General features: G+C 49.0%; 1 protein-coding gene across 5 annotated transcripts in view; it reads right to left on the minus strand.

The window, feature by feature from the left end:
• Positions 1–5,829: 5,829 nt before the first annotated feature.
• The window catches only part of SLC5A6 (solute carrier family 5 member 6), a 46,503-nt gene continuing 25,555 nt past the window's right edge, over positions 5,830–26,777 (minus strand). For 2 of the 5 annotated variants that reach the window (XM_069728511.1, XM_069728510.1), the window contains exons 7-17: positions 26,429–26,583; positions 25,924–26,064; positions 22,651–22,780; positions 20,333–20,421; positions 19,436–19,548; positions 18,516–18,583; positions 16,976–17,062; positions 16,343–16,524; positions 14,115–14,218; positions 12,115–12,236; positions 5,830–9,795 (exon numbers count right to left, since the gene is read on the minus strand). In XM_069728511.1, the coding sequence (XP_069584612.1) occupies positions 9,640–9,795; positions 12,115–12,236; positions 14,115–14,218; positions 16,343–16,524; positions 16,976–17,062; positions 18,516–18,583; positions 19,436–19,548; positions 20,333–20,421; positions 22,651–22,780; positions 25,924–26,064; positions 26,429–26,583 (1,347 nt within the window). In that variant the 3' untranslated portion in view covers positions 5,830–9,639. Of the gene's footprint in view, positions 9,796–12,081; positions 12,237–14,114; positions 14,219–16,342; positions 16,525–16,975; positions 17,063–18,515; positions 18,584–19,435; positions 19,549–20,332; positions 20,422–22,650; positions 22,781–25,923; positions 26,065–26,428; positions 26,584–26,777 lie in introns of all 5 variants that reach the window. The other 3 variants (XM_069728508.1, XM_069728509.1, XM_069728507.1) reach the window with 2 other exon arrangements.

Raw genomic sequence — 26,777 nt, forward strand, 5'->3', positions numbered from 1 at the left:
GAGGATCCATGGGTCTGAGATTGACATGGCTCTCAGCCAGGAAAACCATGGCCTCTTGGGCCAGAACGGAGCTATTAAGATCACGTTTGCTCTGTCCTCGGTTATCTTCCCGATTACCGTCGGAAGTAGTATCAGCGGGGGAAAGGCATATGCCTTCTTGAATACCCATGGCACTTGAAGGGCGTCGAAGATATCTGGATTGTCGGATTGGAACAATGATGCGAACTTTTTGACTTGCCTGTTTTGTCTTGTCGCAAAGAGATCTATCTCGGGAGTGCCCCATTTTTTTATTATCATGCAAAAGATACGATGACTTAGAACCCATTCTCCTTGGTGGAGAGTGTGACGACTGAGGAAATCTGCTCTCGATTTGTCGATTCCCCTCACATGTAGCGCTGATAGGGACAGAAGGTGCTCCTCTGCAATGGCTAGAATGTCGTTGGCTATAGACATGAGTGCTTCTGATCTTGTTCCTCCGTGGTGGTTTATATATGCTACCGCTGTCATGATGTCTGAAAAGACTCTTGCATGCGTTCCATGTAGCTGCGGAAGAAATTCAGATACGGAATGATAGCCTTCAGTTCTTTCTTATTAGAAGAATCATCCGATTCTCTAGGAGACCACAGACCTTGCACTATTTGATCTTCTAAGTGTGCTCCCCAACCACTAGGACTGGCATCAGTGAAGATAGTTTTTGATGGTTTAACCACCCAGGGAACCCCACTGAAAAAATGATCCGGATTTAACCACCAAGTGAGAGATTGTATTACATCTGTTGGTAAGGGAATACGACTATCTAATCGGCCATGTAATCTTTCTTCCTCACGAAGAATTGTATACTGTAATTTCCTGCTATGGAATTGGGCCCAAGGAACAGCTGGAATACAGGAAGTGAAGGAACCAATAAGGGACATACCTTCTCTTAGGGAAATTAGAGGGTGGTTAATCACTGATTGTACTTTGTTTATGATTGTTATTTGGTTTGACTCGGGAAGAAAGCACATTTGATTTGTAGAATCTAGAATAATTCCTAAAAATTTTTGCTTAGTTGTGGGGAACAATCTAGATTTTTCCCAATTTACTAACCACCCTAACCCCTGTAGGGACGAAATTGAATCAGCTAAACGTTGATGACATTGAAAAAGAGTTCCCGACTATCAATAGGTCATCTAAATATGGTATTATGAGGGTGTCTTTTAACCTCAAATATGACATTACCTCCGACATTAGTTTTGTGAAAACTCTAGGGGCTATTGATAGACCAAAGGGCATTGCTGTGTATTGATAATGCCGAATCTGACCTTTGACCATAACTGCCGCCCGTAGATATTTTTGATGCTCACTGAAGATTGGAAGATGATAATATGCATCTTTAAGGTCAAGAACTGCCATGAAGCAATGGGGAAACAGAAGCTTAATAGTTGACCGAATAGATTCCATCTTAAAAGTTTGGTTCTCTAAGAAGACGTTTAGTCTCTTAAGGTTAATTATTGTTCTATATGACCCGTCTGGTTTCGAAATCAAAAATAAAGGGGAATAAAATCCCCTTCCTTTTTGATGACAAGGGACTTCCACTAATACTCCTTTGGACAGGAGAGTTATTATTTCCTGTTCCAAGGCCTCTTGTTGTGATGGTGACTTTAAGGAAGTCAGACAAAATGAGTCCGGGGGGACTTGGGAAAAACTTAATTTTAGGCCCGTAGTTATGAGGCTAGTTGCCCATGGATTAGAGGTTATTGCCAGCCACTGTGTAGAGAAGAAGGACAACCTACCACCAACGGGTAGATCTGTCCTAACAGGGTTTATCCTCAGGTTTGAAAGGGCGTTTTCCGAAGAAGGCTCCTTATTGTTTAAAGTCTTTATTAGCCCAACGGTCCTGGTTTTTGTAGTCCCGTCTTCTGTTGAACATGGGCTTTCGGAACGCTCTCCTATAGGATGGAAGGTAAGTGTCATTGGGGAACCCTTTCTTCCTCTCACCCGCTTTGGTAATGATTTCATCTAACTGAGTACCAAATAGGTACTCACCTTGGCATGGTAGACCACATAACTTAGATTTCGTTTGTGGATCTCCTTTCCACCCCTTTAACCACAAGGCGCGGCGAGCCGCGTTGGTCAGACCTGCCGATTTGGCTGCTAATCGGATGGAATCAGCTGAAGCATCAGCTAGAAAGGCAGTAGCTCCTCTAATTAACGGAATAGATTATATGACTTTATTGCGGGAAAGGCCATCTTTCAAGCCTTCTTCAATGTCATTCAACCAGACCAACATGGACCTAGCAGTGCATGTAGCCGAAATAGCCGGTTTTAAAGCTCCTGTACAGGATTCCCAAGCTCTTTTTAGAAGGGAATCCGCTTTCCGATCAAGCGGGTCTTGCAAAGATCCAGAATCTTCTACAGGTAGTAGAGATTTCCTAGAAGTGGATGCCACTGCCGCATCTACTTTTGGGGCTTTTGACCATTTGGAGAAATCCTCGTCATCAAAGGGATCGCGACGTTTTGAGGAAGACGGCAACCCTTTTTGCCCCTGGCTTTCCCACTCCTTTCTGACTAAGTCCTTTATCGCTGGAATAACAGGAAAAGAAGGTCTCTTTTTCTCAGACAGGCCGGCAAACATCACGTCCTGTGGTGTCTTAAGGGTTTTAGTATCTTCCATACCCATGGTATTACGTATTGATTTGACTAGATTGTTAATACTGTCTGTAGGGAAACATGTATCCTGCTCACCCTCCGAGGATATAACCTCTTGGGAATCATCCGAATCCTTATCCTCCACCTCAGATGACTGTTCAGCTCTAGGAGAACTATATTTTTTCCTACTCTCAGGAACTTTATCCGAGCTTCGAAAGGCTCGTAATTCCTCTCTAATCATGCTACGTATATCTTCCGACCTTACTGAAGACTCCTCACGTAAGGTGGATTCGATGCATGAATGGCACAACTTTTTTAAATAGGTGTCCGGGAGCGGCTGAGAGCATAAGGCACATTGCTTATGTTTGGATTTCCCTGTTCTTTTAACCTAGGGAATTAGATAAAAGAGGGGAGTGTAATCAGCTTAAATAGGGTAGACAAACACTCTCCCCTGAAGCTGTAGTCATAATACCGGCTGGAGAGGAGGAGACGGAGGCACAGATGGAGGAGCGGACCGGTCCGATCTCTTTTCTCTGGCGCTCTTGGAGGATGATCTGCAGCTGCTGCTAGTCCGGCTTCCAGGTGTAACAGCAGTGACTTCGGATGAAGGTAACGCTGTGTCCTTAGGAGATGCCATGATGGACGCCGGGTATCAGCGCCGGCGTCCTTTTGCAAATGGGGGCCGCCATCTTCTTCCTGCCGCACCCGGAAGTAACTACTACATCCGGGTTGCGGCTGTTGTGCGCGCCTGCGCCTCCACCCAGCAATCGCGCAGGCACCGTCCTCCTCCTACGTCACCCCAGAAGTTGTGGCAATACTTCCGGGGGAGAAAACACTGGGCCACACGCTGCCTGTGCGCCTCCCGAAGATGGCAACACAGGTTCTTACCCCAGCGGTCCGGTCCCTGCAGGTGCGCTGGATGATTCTCCATGAGCCAGGCGACTCCCCGATCCTGGCCTCACGGTACCTGCCAGCAGAGGGGGGAAGCTGCCATAGGACCCCCGACGCTGCTTCCTGCTCTGGAGCCCTTGCCGTCCCTATACAGGTAAACTGCGCAAGCGGCATCCAGGCTGGGAATCCTCTGCTCTCCAGGTCTCCCGTAGGAACAGGAAACCAACTGTGGGAGCGAGGGGGACCGCCCCTTTTATTCTCTCCATAGGGTTTCCTGTTCCTAGGGGCGGATCCCCTCTCTCAAGTGGGTGCTGTCGTGGCGAAGAGAAAAAAGTGGTGCAGAGCAGTCATCAAGAGGCTAAGTTGATCTCTTGGACAGTGATTGGTTGGGAGGCAGTCACAGTTTTGTGAAATTGTATTTGCAAATGTATTGAAATTGCTTTGACTGGCGGATAGCGACGGGGTCCCATAAAGCCCTCTGCTCATCTCTACTTCACTGGGGTCCCATAAAGCCCTCTACTCATTTCTACTGGACCGGTGACCTATAAAAGCTGTTGTGAATTCTGTGGTCAAGCTCCCTCCTGTGGTCATGAGTGGTACTTCGGCTGGTTCTGTCTATGAGCTTCCTCTGGTGGATGTGAGTAGGGCTGCGACTTCTGAGTTTCCTTCCTCAGGTGACTAGGTTAAGTCGTTAGGTGCTGCTCTATTTAACTCCACGTAGTTCTTTGTTCCTGGCCTCCAGTCAATGTTCCAGTATTGGTCTAGATCTCTCCTGGATCGTTCTTGTGGCCTGTCTGCCCTGCATAAGCCAAGTTCTGCTTGTGTTACTTTTGCTTGCTATTTTTTCTGTCCAGCTTGCTATATTGGTTTTTCTTGCTTGCTGGAAGCTCTGAGACACAGAGGGAGCACCTCCGTACCGTTAGTCGGTGCGGAGGGTCTTTTTGCCCCCTCTGCGTGGTTGTTTGTAGGTTTTTGTGCTGACCGCAAAGCTATCTTTCCTATCCTCGGTCTATTCAGTAAGTCGGGCCTCACTTTGCTAAAATCTATTTCATCTCTGTGTTTGTATTTTCATCTTTACTCACAGTCATTATATGTGGGGGCTGCCTTTTCCTTTGGGGAATTTCTCTGAGGCAAGGTAGGCTTATTTTTCTATCTTCAGGGCTAGCTAGTTTCTCAGGCTGTGCCCGAGGCGCCTAGGTTTGGTCAGGAGCGCTCCACGGCTACCTCTAGTGTGGTATGATAGGATTGGGGATTGCGGTCAGCAGAGTTCCCACGTCTCAGAGCTCGTCCTATGTGATTAACAACTATCAGGTCATTTTCTGTGCTCGTAACCACCAGGTCCATTGTGGTTCTGAATCACCTGTTCATAACAAAAAGCCTTCTATTCATTTCTACTGCATCGGGGTCCCAAAAAGCCCTCTGCTCATCTTTACTGGACAGGTGCACCATAAAGCCCTGTGCTTACCTCTACTGGACCAGTGTCCCGTAAAGCCCTCTGCTCATCTCTACTGGACCAGGGTCCCGTAAAGCCCTCTGCTCATCTCTACTACACCAGGGTCCTGTAAAGCCCTCAGCTCATCTCTACTACACCAGGGTCCCGTAAAGCCCTTAGCTCATCTCTACTACACCAGGGTCCCGTAAAGCCCTCTACTCATCTCTACTGGACCAGGGTCCCGAAAAGCCCTCTGCTCATCTCTACTACACCAGGGTCCCGTAAAGCCCTCAGTTCATCTCTACTGGACCAGGGTCCCGTAAAGCCCTCTGCTCATCTCTACTACACCAGGGTCCCGTAAAGCCCTCAGTTCATCTCTACTGGACCAGGGTCCCGTAAAGCCCTCAGCTCATCTCTACTACACCAGGGTCCCGTAAAGCCCTCAGCTCATCTCTACTACACCAGGGTCCCGTAAAGCCCTCAGCTCATCTCTACTACACCAGGGTCCCGTAAAGCCCTCTACTCATCTCTACTGGACCAGGGTCCCGTAAAGCCCTCTGCTCATCTCTACTACACCAGGGTCCCGTAAAGCCCTCTACTCATCTCTACTACACCAGGGTCCCGTAAAGCCCTCTACTCATCTCTACTGGACCAGGGTCCCGAAAAGCCCTCTGCTCATCTCTACTACACCAGGGTCCCGTAAAGCCCTCTACTCATATCTACTGGACCAGGGTCCCGTAAAGCCCTCTGCTCATCTCTACTACACCAGGGTCCCGTAAAGCCCTCAGTTTATCTCTACTGGACCAGGGTCCCGTAAAGCCTTCTGCTCTGCTGGACCGGTACAGATTCTCCGTACACATAAGGCGCTACACAGCACGGACTGTAAATACTTTATTACATCATCAGATCCTGGAATGACATCACAGACTGAGAATTTACATAATTTACAAAAAAATAATCAAAGTTACAAAAATACGATGACGGCATCTGTAGAATTCAGTGCAACGATCGCCCCGAAGACCCAGCAGGCGTCACTTTGGCACAGTCGGGGGGTCGAGGTGGAGACGCCAGGGTGGACAGGGGGGTTCCAGTCAGAACAATCAGCCTATAGCACACAGTAATTATAGAAACAAACTGAAACGCACTGGTGTACGGGAATATACTGTATTCACGGGATCGATGGGGTCTGCACGCAGACGTTGGTCTTCCGTGGCTCAGGGGTCATGAGGTCTCTGGACTTTGGCCTTCCAATCCATCGGGAAGAGCTGCGGCTGTGACACGACGAGCCGCCCGTTACTGATCATATATTTATCATTTACCGTAATATAATTTATAGGAGAGGATACATTGGTATTAGAAGACAGAATCCCGAGACGTCCTTCACTACCACCAGCTCCAAGCTAGAAGCATTAATGTCCCATTACATGATCTCCTACTTACTGTGGGTGGAACCTGAAACAAGTCTGTGCTAGATAGACAGGCAGTCCCATATAAAACTTCCCGTCCAATGCGCCAATGACCGCTGAGCGGAGGAAAGCATTGGTGTAGGTGGACGCCGGACACCAAGGTTGCCTCCCAAATTTCAATTGACATTCAAGTTTTCCCCCCCCCCCCCTGACTTTACGGAAACGAGTTTTGCAAATTTAAGTAATTTCACTTTAAATATAGAACAATTCCACATAATTTACAGACAGGAAAGTGATCCGTCGGCGTATTCTCCAGTCACATCCAAAGCTGCATATAAAAAACAAAAGCCATGTAGAAGCTCTACATAGACAGTCATCTTAGCTGTGATCCCAACACCTCGACGCGCGCCATTGTGGTAGATGCACACGACGAGCCGGCATCGTACCAGTCATGGAGTCAGCACGGGCAAGCCAGAGCAAATGGGTAAGCTCTCCTGCGTCCAAACAGGAAGCCAGAATTTTCAATGCAGCTTTGAGTGTGACTGGAGCAGAAAATAAAAAGCAACAAAAAAAATACCGTTAATTGATTTACTATGAATTTTTCACTCTTCCTGGACCATAATTTCAATATCCCTCCCTGAGACGACATCTGTTATATAGGACGAGCACACGATTGTTCCTCAAACTTCCACTGGAAGAGAAAAACTTTCCAAATATACACTAGAAAAAAAAAAAAAAAATCCAAATTCTGACATTAAACCTCAAATAAATTACATTTTCATTGGTCGAGGTTTGACAGAAATAACACACGATGCGGAACAAAACCTCCAGACGACTTTGCGTCACTTTAGGTCTTCTCCAGTCACAGCCAGAGCTGCATTCATAGCTATGCAGGAACCTGCTGAAGAGGGTCAGCTCTTGGGTCACGGCTGTCCGGGTAGTGGATACACTATGGTCAGCAGACACGTCGCTCTCAGTTTGGACGTGACAGGAGAAGACTTGATTAGAAGTCGAGGAAAGATCACCAACCGAGATCTTCGCTATTATCAGGAGGGAAACTTTTGGGCTGATACTTTATTTTGGATAAACTTAATGGATTTTTCAGCTCTCGGCCAAGTTCTTTTGGTTAGAAGATTCAGACCAAGGAGTCTTCAGAGATTTGTGCTGGATGTCTACTGACTTGTATTCAGCTGGAAAGGAGTTCTCGTAGCCAAGCATCCGACTGAAACGGACTCGTCAGCCCTTTACCGAAAGTCAAGACCAAGAGCTACTCTCTTGAAATCTTGCAGCTGGTACAAAGACGGCGATTCCTCGGGGGAACCATTGCCATTTTCAGAACTTGACCAAAGTCCTTGGATGGAGAAAAATTTGGCCACAACTCGACCTTGTAGACCACACGAGGTGGAGAATCTTAAAGGGGCACCTGTAAGGGAGCTGAGAAGCGGCAGAAGTTTTGCCCTCTCCCCCCCCACTGAAGCTTATTGCATAAGGCAAAAGGGCAGATCTGGAAATCCTCACAGGTTCGGGTTCTGATCCGCTCATATTTGGCACCGAAGATCTGACCCATAAAAATAAGACAAATCGGGAGATCCTGCCACGAGGAGACAAGCGATTACAGGGATCTCACATGCTGCTCCAGGCACTTCCAGAGCTGAACTCCTAGTTCTGATCATCTCTGGGGTCCAGAACGTTCACCCTCTGCTGCCTGCATTTAGAGGTAGTGACGGCGACAATAGGGAAGACGCTCTAGTCACATCCAAAGCTGCAAGACGTGGTCAGATACAAACCTGAAATACTTCCCCACAAGAAAGTGAGGAGACTGGGAAATCATTTTGGAACGTTGACGAGAGAGTCCCGAGATACGGGGAAGATGGGGGAGGATCATGGGTCACGAGTCGCTCCTCGGCTTCCCCCTTACAAGGAGGTTTTTCAAGTCTTCATTCTATAAAGAGGTTTTTTGCGGCTCCATTCCTCAGCACTGCCGAGAGCTCTGCTTGCAGTCAGTGAATGGAAACGTATCAGTCCTACGTCGCGGAGGAGTCCCCCCCCCCCCCCCCCCCATTTTGATCCATTGCAACAAACCCTCAGCTGAGAACAGATTTTGCCCAGCACTACAACGTCGAACAATGAGTGTCCATCCACTGACGGCAAGCAGAGATCTTGGGAATGGGGAGAAGCCTGAACACAAAGATTAGAAAGTTCATCAACTCATCACTACACAAAACTTGAGCCGAACAGTCCAACTTCTTAAGAGGACTGTCTCCGAATCTTAAGATCTCTGCTTGCTGTCAGTCTATGGGAACGTGTTTTTACACAGGATCTGGATCCTGTGCCGACTTCTCGCAGCTGAGGGCTTGGTTCCATGGAGTGGCAACGAAGCCATCAGCCTGAATTTGGGACAAACGGGTGGAGTTAAGGGCGGGCCTTAAAAAGCAGTTATGTAACCATTGCTTTGTATTTCGCCCAATCAGTGACGACTTCCCCCAGATCACAGGCTGGACCACATGCAACTGTGCAGGAAAGATCTGATCCAGGCAGAGGGTGACAGATCGAGAAACCAGATCTTCCATGCCTTCCGCTCCTCATGGGAGGGTCTTATAAAACGAGTCACTAGGTGGGCGGGACCAAAACTAATCAACATAGAAGTGGGAGTGGCCTGGACAGTCAGAGCAAGGCATGAGTGTCCCACAAAGGCAAATGTGAGGACATATGGGGAAAAAACAGCAGGTACGTGAGCCAGTAACGCCAACCCATCGCAGACTGGAGAGCCCCTTTAAGGAGGAATCATGAACCAAGAACCTACGGACTACGATTATGGCACCGTCCACAAAAACAGTAGAAAGTCAGAAGACAAAATCCCGAGTCCAGCCCGAGACCACGATCACAGCATGATCGATCGAGGGGATCAGACATTATCCCTTTAAAAGGGAACATGACACCAGGATGACCCATTAACCTCAGAACATGGGAGTGGAGAACAACTATCCAAAGCGGAGAAGCCCTTTAATAGGTCAGATCTGGTGACATGTCCCCTTGAAGGCGATGCCGCGATCTGTACAACCATCTCTAAAACACCTGATCACTAGCAGCAAGGCCAAGGTCGGACCGACTCAAGAAGTCTCTCCATCACGGCCCAAAGCCTTAAAGATTCAGGATGAGGACCACAAGAAGGACACGGGTCAATATAACACCCAACATTGTCCACAGCGAGGTCCTGGAAGGCCGCACATCAGGGAGCTCTTCGGGGGACGGGCCGGCCGCTCCCAGACGTCTCATGCTCTGTCACAGGGAGGTCTCCTGGACCACATATGAATGTCCGCCGTCCAGACGGGAGAAGCCGGACAAGCTCTCTGCCGTGTCCTCTTTATCCACACCATTGGACTTTCCGTTCAGGAAACCGTTGCAGGGTTTTTCCTCTGCGATGGGGTTCAGCGAATCCTGGTGAGGAAAGACACAGTGTGAGGAGCAGAGGAACATCAGGCGGAGACCTCACAGGTATGAAGGGTGTGCAGCTCTGAGTGTGACTAGAGGACAGGACAGAATACAGGCTCCAGCAGACTTCTGGACATTGATGCGATACTAGAGAAATTACCTCCCCGTGAGACATCGCCAGTCCTACAGCCGGCCCCGCCTCCTCCTCCTCACCGTGAGGCATCGCCAGTCCTACAGCCGGCCCCGTCTCCTCCTCCTCCCTGTGAGGCATCGCCAGTCCTACAGCCGGCCCCGCCTCCTCCTCACCGTGAGGCATCGCCAGTCCTACAGCCGGCCCCGCCTCCTCCTCACCGTGAGGCATCGCCAGTCCTACAGCCGGCCCCACCTCCTCCTCACCGTGAGGCATAGTCCTTCCTACAGCCGGCCCCGCCTCCCAACTGTGTGACATCACCAGTGCTATACAGCATCCCATCCCCTACTGGGGGAGGACTGATGATGTCACACAGTGAGGAGGAAAAGACTCTTCGGGAAGAATGGTTATGACACAAAGTGAGTTGGTGTGACTAACTGTATGACTGGTGAGATCACAGTAAGGCAGCGGAACTCTGTTACACCACCAGTCGTCCCCCATATTCCCATCCCCTCATTGTGACATCACCAGTCCTTTCTCATAGCCCCACCCCTGCACTGTGACATCACCAGTCCTCCATATAGCCCCACCCCTGCACTGTGACATCACCAGTCCTCCATATAGCCCCGCCCCTGCACTATGACACCACCAGTCCTCCATATAGCCCCACCCCTGCACTATGTGACATCACCAGTCCTCCATGTAGCCCCACCCCTGCACTATGTGACACCACCAGTCCTCCATGTAGCCCCACCCCTGCACTGTGTGACACCACCAGTCCTCCATATAGCCCCACCCCTGCACTGTGTGACACCACCAGTCCTCCATATAGCCCCACCCCTGCACTGTGTGACACCACCAGTCCTCCATATAGCCCCGCCCCTGCACTATGACACCACCAGTCCTCCATATAGCCCCACCCCTGCACTATGTGATATCACCAGTCCTCCATGTAGCCCCACCCCTGCACTATTAGACACCACCAGTCCTCCATATAGCCCCACCACTGAACTGTGACACCACCAGTCCTCATATAGCCCCACTTCTGCACTGTGACATCACCAGTCCTCCATATAGCCCCACCCCTGCACTATGACACCACCAGTCCTCCATATAGCCCCACCCCTGCACTATGACACCACCAGTCCTCCATATAGCCCCACCCCTACACTGACACCACCAGTCCTCCATATAGCCCCACCCCTGCACTATGTGACATCACCAGTCCTCCATATAGCCCCACCCCTGCACTGTGTGACACCACCAGTCCTCCATATAGCCCCACCCCTGCACTATGACACCACCAGTCCTCCATATAGCCCCACCCCTACACTGTGACATCACCAGTCCTCCATATAGCCACACCTCTGCACTGTGTGACACCACCAGTCCTCCATATAGCCCCACCCCTGCACTGTGTGACACCACCAGTCCTCCATATAGCCCCACCCCTGCACTGTGTGACACCACCAGTCCTCCATATAGCCCCACCCCTGCACTGTGTGACATCACCAGTCCTCCATATAGCCCCACCCCTGCACTGTGTGACACCACCAGTCCTCCATATAGCCCCACCCCTGCACTGTGTGACATCACCAGTCCTCCATATAGCCCCACCCCTGCACTGTGTGACACCACCAGTCCTCCATATAGCCCCACCCCTGCACTGTGTGACACCACCAGTCCTCCATATAGCCCCACCCCTGCACTGTGTGACACCACCAGTCCTCCATATAGCCCCACCCCTGCACTGTGTGACACCACCAGTCCTCCATATAGCCCCACCCCTGCACTGTGTGACACCACCAGTCCTCCATATAGCCCCACCCCTGCACTGTGTGACATCACCAGTCCTCCATATAGCCCCACCCCTGCACTGTGTGACACCACCAGTCCTCCATATAGCCCCACCCCTGCACTGTGTGACACCACCAGTCCTCCATATAGCCACACCCTATTTGGAGGTCAGGCCTCAAACAGGGCGGCCTGTATGACTCTAGATGGCAGCACAATTCTTACAATTAAGCTTGTTTTACAGAAATATTTTTTTAGTAAATAAGAGACATGGCGGTATACAGAGGGCATGGGGCAGGAGTAGACGACCCCTCCGCTCCCCAGGACTGGAAAAAGGGAAAAAGAAGAAACCAAAGAACGCCGTGTACCTTTAGGAGCTTGGTGGAGTGACGCTCCCCTACCTCAGCAATGTGCGGCACCCCGAACCTCAGCCGCTCCTTGTATCTGTCTGGCAGGAAGAACAGCAGCCGGGGCAGGACGAGGTACACGGTGCGGGGGTCCACGTCACTCCCCTTCATCGGGCCTGAAACATGGATATGTGGGGGTCAGCGCGGCAGATGGTCTACAGATACGGACCGAGAACGGGGCTGAGGGAGGGATCCATTGCGTGATACGTAGATGGATCGTCAGAATTTTATTGTCAGACTACTGTGTTTTCTCTTTTTAAATCATAATGACAGCCCAAAACATCCAAATGACCCTGATCAAAAGTTCACACACCCCATTTCTTAATACCGTCTATTGCCCCCTCTAACATCAATGACAGCTTGAAGTATTTTGTGGTCGTTGTGGATGAGGTTCTTTATGTTCTCAGATGGTAAAGCTGCCCACTCTTCTTGGCAAAAAAAAGCCTCCAGTTCCTGTAAATTCCTGGGCTGTCTAGCATGAACTGCGCGCTGAGATCTCCCCAGAGTGGCTCAATGATACTGAGGTCAGGAGACTGAGATGGCCACTCCGGAACCTTCACTTTGTTCTGCTGTAGCCAATGACAGGTCGACTTGGCCTTGTGTTTTGTATCGTTGTCATGTTGGAACGTCCAAGTACGTCCCATGTGCAGCTTCTGGGCTGACTATTGTAATTTTGCCTCCAGTATTTGCCGATAACGTGCTGCATTCATCTTTCTTTTAACTCTGACCAAGTTTCCTGTGCCTTTGTAGCTCACACATACCCAAAACATCAGGGATCCACCTCCATGCTTTACAGTAGGAATGGTGTTCCTTTCATCATAGGCCTTGTTGACTTGTTTCCAAATGTAACATTTATAGTTGTGGCCAAAAAATTCAATTTTGGTCTCATCACTCCAAATTACCTTGTTCCAGAAGTTTTGAAGCTTGTCTCTGTGCTGTTTTGTGTATTGTAAGTGAGATACTTTGTGGCATTTGCGCAGTAATGGCTTTCTTCTGGCGACTCGACCATGCAGCCCATTTTTCTTCAAGTGCCTCCTTATTCTGCATCTTGAAACAGCCACACCGCTAGTTTTCAGAGAGTCCAGTATTTCAGCTGATGTTATTTGTGGGTTTTTCTTTGCATCCTGAACAATTTTTCTGGCAGTTGTGGACGACAATTTTGTTGGTCTACCTGACCGTGTTTTTTTTTTTTTTTTTATTACAGAGCCCCTGATTTTCCATTTGTTAATCACAGTGTGAATGCTGCTGATTGGCATTATCAATTCCTTGGATAGCTTTTTGTATCCCTTTCCTGTTTTACACAGTTCAACTACCTTTTCCCGTAGATCCGTTGACAATTCTTTTGCTTTCCCCATGACTCACAATCCAGAAACGTCAGTGGCTGGATGAAAGATGCAAGAGTCTGTCTGGATCCCAGAAACTCACTCAGCTTTTATGCACACACACTGATTACAAGCAAACAGGTCACAGGTGAGGATGTTACCTTTAGTAGCCATTCACACCCATTTGTGTCAACTTCTGTGCATGTTATCAGGCCAAAATCACCAGGGTATGGGAACTTCTGATCAGGGTCATTTGGATGTTTTGTGTTGTCATTATGATTTAAAAAGAGAAAACACAGTAGTCTGACAATAAATGGCTTCACCCAACCACTAACCATGAGTGGAGAAAAAGTTTTGGTGTTATCATTCATATTCTCTGAAAAAAAGGCCAAGAAAGCAAAAATTCTGCTGGGGTATGTAAATTTTAGAGCACAACTGTAGATTTATTCACTGACAGCAAGCGGTCGAATTAGTCTGCTCGGTCCAATGGCAACACATACGCAGCATAAAGCGCCATCTCCTGCCCCATTTGTTACACTATCAGATGGTTGTGTGGACTGGATACATTGTGACAAACCCCCAGCTGTGGTGACACCTATCCGGTTACAACAGTGTTTGCTGTCAGGGAATTGACTGGCGTATTCTAGCACAGGACTGGAGCGTGAGACTGACCAGTGAGCAGGCTGACGATGATGCCCACGATGACCACGGTGGTGGAGTTGTGGGCACTGTACCACATGTAGGACAGGGCGTGGAACTTCTTCAGACCGGTCAGGCTGGAGGGACAGAGAAGCAGAGTTACATCACCAGGCTCTGCTGCCCCACGTCTGCCTGCTGTAGAACTACAACTCCCAGCAGGCCACGGCTGACAAAAGCTGTCATTCTGCCACAGCAGAGCCTCATACTCTAGAGACCACCTATAAAGAATGGAGGTTCTCCTCCATCAATGTCTACAGGTACAAATATAAATACACGTTGACATCTACAGTAATATATAGTGGTTTGCGAAAGTATTCATCCCCATAGCTTTTACCTAGTTTGTTACATTACAACCTGTGTAAATTTTTCTGTAATCCTATGTGTGTGTGGTGAAGTAAAGATATAGGCAGAAATTACATTTATGGGACCAAATAACTAAAGTTGACATGTGCATATGTATTCACCCCCTTAAAAATTTCTGACCCAAGCTATTCCCTTCATGAGTCCCATGCTTAGTGACAGGACATCCCCGTGTTTTATCTCAGTGTCACACGTCTGTCACAACCTTTTCTAATAGGCCACCGAGGCTGCAACACCATTAACAAGAGGCTCCACTAACCAAACAACAACTCCATGAAGACCAAGGAGATCTCCAAACACCACCATGAAGAGCAAGGAGACCTCCAAACACCACCACGAAGAGCAAGGAGACCTCCAAACACCACCATGAAGAGCAAGGAGACCTCCAAATGACCCCACGAAGAGCAAGGAGACCTCCAAACGACACCACAAAGCGCAAGATCTATAAACACTACCACGAAGAGCAAGGAGATCTATAAACACTACCACGAAGAGCAAGGAGACCCCCAAACACCACCACGAAGAGCAAGGAGACCCCCAAACACCACCACGAAGAGCAAGGAGACCTCCAAACGAGACCACAAAGCGCTAGGAGATCTCCAAATACCACCACGAAGAGCAAGGAGATCTCCAAACATGACCATGAAGAGCAAGGAGATCTCCAAACGAGTCAGGGACAAAGTTGTTGAGAAATACAAGTCAGGGTTGAGTTATAAATTAAAAAAAAAAAAAAATCTCCCCATCTCTGATCCCCGCAGCACCATAAAATCCATCATCATCAAATGGAAGGAACATGGAACCACAACAAACCTGCCAAGAGACGGCGCCCACCAAAACTCTGCCCGGGCAAGGAGGGCATTAATCAGAGAGGCAGCACAGAGACCAAAGGTAACCCTGAAGGAGCTGCCGAGTAGAGACTGGAGTATCTGTCCACACAACCACAATAAGTCATACACTCCACAGAGGTGGCCTTTATGGAAGAGTGGGCAGAAAAAAAGCCTTTACTTATACACAAAAATTGTAAGGCTCATTTTGAGTTTGCCAGAAGTCACCAGGGAGACTTCCCAAATGTATGGACGAAGGTGCCGTCATCAGAGGAGACCAAAATGTAACGTTTTGGCCACCAAACCTACAAAGCTCATCACCCTAAGAACAACATATCCACAGTGAAGCATGGTGGTGGCAGGATCATGCTGTGGAGATGATGTAGACAGGGAAAATGGTCTGAGTCGAGGAGAAGATGGATGGTGCAAAATACAAATTCTTGAGCAAAACCTGTTTCAGTCCGTCAGTGACCCCAAAGAATACTGCTAAAGCAACACTCGAGTGGTGTAAGGGGAAACGTGTGACTGTCCCGAAGCAGCCGAGTCACAGCCCAGACCTTAATCTAATGGAGAATCTGTGGTCAGACGTGAAGATCGCTGTTCACCAAAGGAAACATCTCACATGAAGGAGAGGGAGAAGTTTTGCCTTGAGTAATGGGCAAAAATCCCAGTGACCAGATGTGGAAATCTCAGAGACTTATCTAAAGCGACTGCAGCGGAATGGTCACAAAAGGAGGCTCCACAAAGTACTGACTTTAGGACAAAATAACTGAAAAATTCATTGTGCATATTTGTTGCTTGCTAAAAGAAAACCAAGTGTTCACAGTGGTCACCATGTTCTTAACTTGAACTGATGGAAATCCAAAAATAAAAACAGTGAAATTCCAGGTTGTGAGGTGGGAAAACAGAAAATGCCAAGGGGGTGAATACTTTCACAAGCCACTGTAGTCACATGGTATATAAAGAAATATAGCCGGTCACGGGCAGGATGGTCACGTTTACTCCCGCTTCTCTCACCTCTTAGCGGCAGTAGCTGACGTCAGCAGTGTGGTCACGACGGTCGTGGTGACGTTCCCCACATCCGGGGCACTGGTGATGTTCAATACTGGGGAGGAGGTGACCGCCATTCTGTCCACAAAGCTGCCGATGCCGATCCAGAAAGCCATGACCAGCCCGGCCAGCAGCCCAGTGACGGCGCCCTGCGGAGGCAGGAATGTGGTGAGACGATGAGAAGTGGCGCACAGGCAGCAGACAGTGTGTGCTCACATGTGTGTGCCGCGCCACTGTGCCTCCTGCCCCCCAACGTGCGCCTGCCGGGCCCCCTTACGTGTGCCTGCCTGCCGGACCCCCACGTGTGCCTGCCTGCCATGCCCCACCCACGTGTGCCTGCCTGCCATGCCCCACCCACGTGTGCCTGCCTGCCATGCCCCACCCACGTGTGCCTGCCTGCCATGCCCCACCCACGTGTGCCTGCCATGCCCCACCCACGTGTGCCTGCCATGCCCCACCCACGTGTGCCTGCCATGCCCCACCCACGTGTGCCTGCCGCTGCCCCCCCCCCTCATGTCTGCCTGCCAGGCCCCACCCACATGTGCCGCCCCTCCGTGTCTGCCTGCCGGGCGCCCCCATGTGTCTGCCTGCACAACTCACAATGGAATTGGTGAAGGGAAAGAAGAATCCCAGACTGAAGATACCGAGCAGTGGTCCTCCGACAATGCCGAAAATACTCAGGGCAGCCTGCGGGGGAGAAAGGAGTGAAAAGGGAGAAGTCCCATCATCTGCGCCTCCGTCACCACACTGTACCATCAAGGAGGGAGGATACAACTGTATCGCCTCAGATGCGAGAAGTCAGTTTAACAAGGGTCTTCAGCACTATAACCCTCCCTCACTTACTGAAATACTGACTCAAAATAATCTATGAAATCACGAAAAATAGCCCCAAAAATAACAAAGTCCATCAATATATGGACCAAGTATCTGCAAATATATAATACACGACATGAGATACTCTTAAAAACAAAGAGGAGTCTCAAACCTAGATACTTGATAAAATCATAAAGCTTTATTAATAAAATTTAAAAACACAATACAAAAAAGGTGCTGGAATATACCAAGAAAAAGGGACACAAAGTCATGGGAATCCACACACCAAACCCAATATGTACCATAGCCCTGTACCAGAGCAATAATGAGGGTAAACAATGTCCCAATAAACTCTACTGCTGGGTCCAGTAAACCAGTGTGCTGTCCCTTTTTCTTGGTATATTCCAGCACCTTTTTTGTATTGTGTTTTTAAATTTTATTAATAAAGCTTTATGATTTTATCAAGTATCTAGGTTTGAGACTCCTCTTTGTTTTTGAGAGTATCTCATGTCGTGTATTATTCAAAATAATCTATGTAACCCACACAAGACTACACTAATGTCACACCCTACAAGGTCCCCCTGCTCTCCTGAAGTACTCTGTGCTGCTGGCCCTGCTCCTTACTAATGTCACACCCTACAAGATCCACCTGCTCTCCAGAAGTACTCTGTGCTGCTGGCCCTGCTCCTTACTAATGTCACACCCCTACAAGGTCCTCCTGCTCTCCTGAAGTACTCTGTGCTGCTGGCCCTGCTCCTTACTAATGTCACACCCCTACAAGGTCCTCCTGCTCTCCTGAAGTACTCTGTGCTGCTGGCCCTGCTCCTTACTAATGTCACACCCCTACAAGGTCCTCCTGCTCTCCTGAAGTACTCTGTGCTGCTGGCCCTGCTCCTTACTAATGTCACACCCCTACAAGATCCTCCTGCTCTCCTGAAGTACTCTGTGCTGCTGGCCCTGCTCCTTACTAATGTCACACCCCTACAAGGTCCTCCTGCTCTCCTGAAGTACTCTGTGCTGCTGGCCCTGCTCCTTACTAATGTCACACCCCTACAAGATCCTCCTGCTCTCTTGAAGTACTCTGTGCTGCTGGCCCTGCTCCTTACTAATGTCACACCTCTACAAGCTCCTCCTGCTCTCCAGAAGTACTCTGTGCTGCTGGCCCTGCTCCTTACTAATGTCACACCCTACAAGGTCCTCCTGCTCTCCTGAAGTACTCTGTGCTGCTGGCCCTGCTCCTTACTAATGTCACACCCCTACAAGGTCCTCCTGCTCTCTTGAAGTAATGTGTGCTGCTGCCATCACCGGGGGAGGAGTGGGCACTCACCTGCAGGACGGAGCCCATCAGGGAGGAGAGGTATGCCATGCCCAGGCAGACGAGGCCGTACAGGAGGGCTGTAATGAGAGAGGCTGTCAGTCCCGGCAGAGGGGGCGCCGTCAGCAGAACACAGGGGGGATGGATAACAGGATGGACGTGGCTGAGGATGGAGAGGCCAGGGATGGACAGGAGCACTACAACACCCATCATGCCACCAGCAGGACGGCCCGATGACATATGTAAGGGAGACACTGGTCTGAGGGTGCAGTGATGGAGACTATGAAGAGTGGAAACGTAACAGTGACATCAGGCCCCACGTGGAGCTCTCATACCCAGAATCCAGTGGGGCGTCAGTCAGGATACCTCAAACTGTGCGTGGAGGCCATGTTCCCGGTAGGCGGGCACCTGCGCAGGACATGAGCGTTTACCGCACAGTTGTAAAGTATGCGCTGTACGTTACATCACGCGGGATGGGCAGAGCGACACACAGGGGATGATCACATGACGCACGGGGGCCTCAGCAACTATTCCTGGCCAAAATACGGAGAGTGCCACCGAGTGGTGAGATAACACCCCCTACTACAGGCCCCTAAGTGACGGACCACCTCACACTGCTATGTGGGGACCGTCGTCTTCTCTCCCTAGTTTCCCTTTTCAGTGAAAATAATATTTTACAACCTGGAAACCACCAACAAGCAAGAGAGACGCCGGTCACAGATCTGGATAACTCACAGACGTATGAAGCCGTAATGCAGGAGCCAGTGATGAGCACTGACAACGTACAGCTGACACACAGACCGCACGCCGCCTGCTTGCTGATGGTTTCCAGGAATCTGTATTTGTTTTTAGCTCTTCACAGTAAGTAACCAATAGCTAAGGTTTGCTATCTCTGACACGATGGTCCGGCCGCCGTCACACGCCGTACTCACCCAGGCCCTTGGAGAGCAGGGTTGCCCGTGACTCAGTGATGTTGGGCATGTGCGGCTTTATCAGGTCTTCCATCGTCACCGTCGCCAGAGAGTTAAAGGCGGAGGAGATGGTGCTGAGGAGGATAGCAGAGCGGGCCACAAGTCACAGGGAGGGTGGGAGCACGGAAAACACACAGCACGAAAATATAATAAATAAATATACAGCCACATCCAGCACCCGCAATATACCGCCACACCCAGCGCAAAAATATACTGCCACATCCAGCACCCGCAATATACCGCCACACCCAGCACAAAAATATACCGCCACATCCAGCACCCGCAATATACCGCCACACCCAGTGCAAAAATATACCGCCACACTGAGCGCCAGCAATATACCGCCACACCCAGAGCAACAATATACCGCCGCACCCAGCGCCCGCAATATACCGCCACACCCAGCACGGCAATATACCGCCACACCCAGCGCCAAACTATACCGCCACACCCAGCACCCACAATATACCGCCACACCCAGCGGAGCAATAAATCGCCATACCCAGCAAGGCAATATACCACCACAATGAGCGCCCGCAATATACCGCCACACCCAGCGCAAAAATACAGCCACATCCGGCACCCGCAATATACCGCCACACCCAGCGGAGCAATACATCACCATACCCAACAAGGCAATATACCACCACACCCAGCACCAGCAACATACCGCCACACCCAGCGCCAGCAACATACCGCCACACCCAGCGCCAGCAACATACCGCCACACCCACCGCCAACAACATACCGCCACACCCACCGCCAGCAATATACCGCCACACCCAGCCACACCCAGCGCCAGCAATATACCGCCACACCCAGCGCCAGCAATATACCGCCACACCCAGCCGTACTCACCTGAGGGCTCCGCTGAACAGACAGGCCACAAACAGTCCTGGAAGACCGGGGAAGTCGTGCAGGACGTCCATGACGAAGTACAACACCATCTACATCGGGGGAGCACAGGACCAGTCACCACCGACAATAACTCTGCCCCTCCCTCACAATAGGGATCACTACTCCCAACATTCACTGCACAGATTCCGTTTATATTTTACATCTTCCTCCCCACGCAGAGAACTAGGGATTAGAGATGGGTGAACTCGAACAGTAAAGTTCGGCGTCTGTACTGAACACCTACTGTTTGGGCACGGACACAGAACATGGACTTCACCAGGATGTCCGTGTTACTGCTCGGGTTTGGCTGCCTCAAAACTGGGCGTCATGTGCATGGCAGCGCGGCAAACACCGCTTCTGAACAGCGGTGAAATCATCCCCGCCGGTCACAGAGCCGCAGTTCCCACACTGTCAAAGGACAGCATGAGCCAGCAGCTGTGATCAGAGGTATAAAGTTCATCTACTGTCACTGGTGTCAGCTGATGGGACTACTGCTCCCATCAGCCTACACCTGCTAATAACAGTGAGAGCAGGAGCGGAGGATGGGAGCATTCATCAAACAGGCGCCTGCGCTGTAAATAATAATAAAAAAAAAGGAGTGGGTTCCCCTCATTTTTGATAACCAGCCAGGCAAAACTCACAGTTGGGGGTTGCAACCCTCAGCTGTAAGCAAGGCTAGTTATCAAGAATAGAGGGGTCCCCACGCCGAATTTTTTAAAAATATTTCAATAAATAATTTAAATAAAAAAATGGCGTGGGGTCCCAATCCCTCCCCATTTTTGATAACCAGCCTTGCAAAAGCAGACAGGGGGCTGGTATTCTCAGGCTGGTAAAGGCCATAGATATTGCCCCCCCCCCTAAAAATAGCAACCCGCAGCTGCCCAGAAAAAGTACATCAACTAGCTGCACCATTTATGTCGCTTTGCCGGGCTCTTCGCACTTGCCCTGTAGCGTTGGCAAGTGGGGTTCATATTTGTGGGGTTGATGTCACCTTTGTATTCTCCGGTGACATCAAGCCCCGAGGTTAGTAATGGAGAGGCATCTATAAGACGCCCCCATTGTTAACCCTATAGTCACATTTTATGAAAACGGACACCAAGACTAAAGTCCTTTAATTGAAAAAAATGACAGACTCCTTTATTAATCTCAATTAAACCATACTTACGACCTCGCCTAATTCCACCGAAGCCCTCGATCTCCTGTAATAAACCAAAAACAATAAAACAACAATATCCCACACTTGTCCATCATTCTGCCCCATGCAGTAATCCGGGATGGTGCCAAGATGCGACCGTCCAGGCTGAGAACCACTGGTGAATGAACTGCTACGAGCGCAGCCTCAGTGACGTCATCGAGGGTACCTACAGTCACTGAGGCTCCGTCCAGCCGTGACCTCGATGAGATTCCCACTAGCACAGTGACCAGACGGAACCTCAATGGCATCACCGCCAGTCACTGGGGTGCGGAGCATGGACGGTCGCATCTTGGCACCGTCCAGGTAGAAAACTGTTTTTCCCTCCAGACATGGATTACGTCGTGGGACAGAACGACGGACAGGTGAGGAATATTTTTTTTTTTTTTATTACTGGAGATCGAGGGTTTCGGTGGAATTAGGTGAGGTTGTAAGTATGGTTTAATTTAGAAGATTAACGGTGTCTGTCATTTTTTTCAATTAAAGCACTTTATTCTTGGCGTCTGTGTTTACTTACAATGTGACTGTGGGGTTAGTAATGGATAGGTGTCTTATAGAAGATTCTCCATTACTAACCTCGGGGGCTTGATGTCACCAGACAATAAAAAGGTGACATCAACCCCACAAATATTAACTCCACTTGCCACCGTTACAGGGCAAGTGGGAAGAGCGAGGCTAAGTGCCAGAATTGGTGCATCTAATAGATGCGCCTTTGCTGGGCAGCTGCGAGCTGCTGTTTTTTTAGGCTGGGGGGAGGGGGTCAATATTCATGGCCACTTACCAGCCAGGGAATAGCAGCCCCCAGCTGTCTGCTTTAGCAAGGCTGGTTGTCAAAAATGGGGGGACTCTACATAATTTTAAAAAAAATATGGCATGGGGACCCCTCTATTCTTGATAGCTGTCTGATTCAGCAAGGTTGGTTGAGGGTTTTGTCTGGATGGTTGTAGAAAATAAAAGGGAACCCACGCCGGTTTTTTAAAAAATTTATTTATTTACAGCGCAGCAGCGGCTGATGAATGCTCCCATCCGCCGCAGGATACATGCAGCATGCAGAGACCACCATAGTGGGGCGGCAGGGCGGGCTCACCTGGTCAGAGACGGCGATCATCTCTGGGTTCTGGATCTCGTGCTTCTGGTAATAGGCGAACATCACCAGTCCGGTGAGGCACCCCAGAGCCAGGACCACCTGCTGGCAGGGGAACACCACGTAACAGGACCTGCAGGGAGGAGGCCAGAGATCAGGGGGCCGGGACCCTACATGACCAGCAGAATAGTGAGTGCAGCTCTGGGGTATAATACAGGATGTAACTCAGGATCAGTAATGTAATGTATGTACACAGTGACTGCACCAGCAGAATAGTGAGTGCAGCTCTGGGGTATAATACAGGATGTAACTCAGGATCAGTAATGTAATGTATGTACACAGTGACTGCACTAGCAGAATAGTGAGCGCAGCTCTGGAGTATAATACAGGATGTAACTCAGGATCAGTAATGTAATGTATGTACACAGTGACTGCACTAGCAGAATAGTGAGTGCAGCTCTGGAGTATAATACAGGATGTAACTCAGGATCAGTAATGTAATGTATGTACACAGTGACTGCACTAGCAGAATAGTGAGCGCAGCTCTGGAGTATAATACAGGATGTAACTCAGGATCAGTAATGTAATGTATGTACACAGTGACTGCACTAGCAGAATAGTGAGTGCAGCTCTGGAGTATAATACAGGATGTAACTCAGGATCATAGTACATATAGTAACATAGTTAGTAAGGCCGAAAAAAGACATTTGTCCATCCAGTTCAGCCTATATTCCATCATAATAAGTACCCAGATCTACGTCCTTCTACAGAACCTAATAATTGTATGATACAATATTGTTCTGCTCCAGGAAGACATCCAGGCCTCTCTTGAACCCCTCGACTGAGTTCGCCATCACCACCTCCTCAGGCAAGCAATTCCAGATTCTCACTGCCCTAACAGTAAAGAATCCTCTTCTATGTTGGTGGAAAAACCTTCTCTCCTCCAGACGCAAAGAATGCCCCCTTGTGCCCGTCACCTTCCTTGGTATAAACAGATCCTCAGCGAGATATTTGTATTGTCCCCTTATATACTTATACATGGTTATTAGATCGCCCCTCAGTCGTCTTTTTTCTAGACTAAATAATCCTAATTTCGCTAATCTATCTGGGTATTGTAGTTCTCCCATCCCCTTTATTAATTTTGTTGCCCTCCTTTGTACTCTCTCTAGTTCCATTATATCCTTCCTGAGCACCGGTGCCCAAAACTGGACACAGTACTCCATGTGCGGTCTAACTAGGGATTTGTACAGAGGCAGTATAATGCTCTCATCATGTGTATCCAGACCTCTTTTAATGCACCCCATGATCCTGTTTGCCTTGGCAGCTGCTGCCTGGCACTGGCTGCTCCAGGTAAGTTTATCATTAACTAGGATCCCCAAGTCCTTCTCCCTGTCAGATTTACCCAGTGGTTTCCCGTTCAGTGTGTAATGGTGACATTGATTCCTTCTTCCCATGTGTATAACCTTACATTTATCATTGTTAAACCTCATCTGCCACCTTTCAGCCCAAGTTTCCAACTTATCCAGATCCATCTGTAGCAGAATACTATCTTCTCTTGTATTAACTGCTTTACATAGTTTTGTATCATCTGCAAATATCGATATTTTACTGTGTAAACCTTCTACCAGATCATTAATGAATATGTTGAAGAGAACAGGTCCCAATACTGACCCCTGCGGTACCCCACTGGTCACAGCGACCCAGTTAGAGACTATACCATTTATAACCACCCTCTGCTTTCTATCACTAAGCCAGTTACTAACCCATTTACACACATTTTCCCCCAGACCAAGCATTCTCATTTTGTGTACCAACCTCTTGTGCGGCACGGTATCAAACGCTTTGGAAAAATCGAGATATACCACGTCCAATGACTCACCGTGGTCCAGCCTATAGCTTACCTCTTCATAAAAACTGATTAGATTGGTTTGACAGGAGCGATTTCTCATAAACCCATGCTGATATGGAGTTAAACAGTTATTCTCATTGAGATAATCCAGAATAACATCCCTCAGAAACCCTTCAAATATTTTACCAACAATAGAGGTTAGACTTACTGGCCTATAATTTCCAGGTTCACTTTTAGAGCCCTTTTTGAATATTGGCACCACATTTGCTATGCGCCAGTCCTGCGGAACAGACCCTGTCGCTATAGAGTCCCTAAAAATAAGAAATAATGGTTTATCTATTACATTACTTAGTTCTCTTAGTACTCGTGGGTGTATGCCATCCGGACCCGGAGATTTATCTATTTTAATCTTATTTAGCCGGTTTCGCACCTCTTCTTGGGTTAGATTGGTGACCCTTAATATAGGGTTTTCATTGTTTCTTGGGATTTCACCTAGCATTTCATTTTCCACCGTGAATACCGTGGAGAAGAAGGTGTTTAATATGTTAGCTTTTTCCTCGTCATCTACAACCATTCTTTCCTCACTATTTTTTAAGGGGCCTACATTTTCAGTTTTTATTCTTTTACTATTGATATAGTTGAAGAACAGTTTGGGATTAGTTTTACTCTCCTTAGCAATGTGCTTCTCTGTTTCCTTTTTGGCAGCTTTAATTAGTTTTTTAGATAAAGTATTTTTCTCCCTATAGTTTTTTAGAGCTTCAATGGTGCCATCCTGCTTTAGTAGTGCAAATGCTTTCTTTTTACTGTTAATTGCCTGTCTTACTTCAGTAATGTAATGTATGTACACAGTGACTGCACTAGCAGAATAGTGAGTGCAGCTCTGGAGTATAATACAGGATGTAACTCAGGATCAGTAATGTAATGTATGTACACAGTGACTGCACTAGCAGAATAGTGAGTGCAGCTCTGGGGTATAATACAGGATGTAACTCAGGATCAGTAATGTAATGTATGTACACAGTGACTGCACTAGCAGAATAGTGAGCGCAGCTCTGGAGTATAATACAGGATGTAACTCAGGATCAGTAATGTAATGTATGTACACAGTGACTGCACCAGCAGAATAGTGAGTGCAGCTCTGGAGTATAATACAGGATGTAACTCAGGATCAGTAATGTAATGTATGTACACAGTGACTGCACTAGCAGAATAGTGAGCGCAGCTCTGGAGTATAATACAGGATGTAACTCAGGATCAGTAATGTAATGTATGTACACAGTGACTGCACCAGCAGAATAGTGAGTGCAGCTCTGGGGTATAATACAGGATGTAACTCAGGATCAGTAATGTAATGTATGTACACAGTGACTGCACCAGCAGAATAGTGAGCGCAGCTCTGGAGTTTGCTCAGAGCCATTTCTACTTACAGTATGGCCTCCTTCTCTGTTTTGGAGCTGAGGTATCGTTGCACTTGCGCCTGGTTCACCCCGTACAAGGACAACATTAGGAAAATGCCTCCGATGCCCAGAGACCATATAGAATGGCGCTCAAACGGGTCCGGGTTAAAGCTACAATAAGAACGGTACAAATCAGTGAGCGTCGGCTCGGATGAACGTCTCCATTCTGCTGACCACTCGTGTCCATGTGGGTTGTCAGAGCCTCTGATGGATGGACCTTCTTCTCCAGACCGGGGTGTTGGCTATTGATTTCTCCTAGCTCCGGTGTGACCTCACACAGCGCCCCCAATAGTCAGCACTCCGCAGTTCTGACCGCAGCCTGTAGGGGGCGCTCTGCCACCATACACACCTCTATGTGACGGCCGGGAGTCTCGTCCATCTACCCCGTCCCTCCTGACAGCAGCACGCACGCCGTCCCATCAGTGACCGGTCGTGCGTGTCGTTACAGTGTGTCAGTGCGGAGGACAGAACTCACTTGATGCCGGAGATCTTGTTATTCTGCAGGGCGATGTCCCACACCTCCTGGATGCTGCCCACCTTGACCGTGCCGATGATGATGACCGCCAGCTGCCCCGCGAACATCACCAGGGTCTGGATGACGTCTGTCCATATGACCGCCTTCAGCCCACCCTGTATGGAGAGGAGGTGATGGTCACTGACTGACGGGGGCAGGGACAGAGCGGGGTCTTCTAGGACCCTGTCGTTGTTACGCCGTGCAGACACCAGGCAGTCCGGAGATCGGCGGCCCCAGTAGATGCAGCGTCTCATCTGACAGCCGAGGACCCCACCAGCTCAGCAGGACTAACACCAAACTATCCCGGCAC

The sequence above is a fragment of the Ranitomeya imitator genome, chromosome 5 (genome assembly GCF_032444005.1).
Source record: "Ranitomeya imitator isolate aRanImi1 chromosome 5, aRanImi1.pri, whole genome shotgun sequence".
Lineage (NCBI taxonomy): Eukaryota > Metazoa > Chordata > Amphibia > Anura > Dendrobatidae > Ranitomeya > Ranitomeya imitator.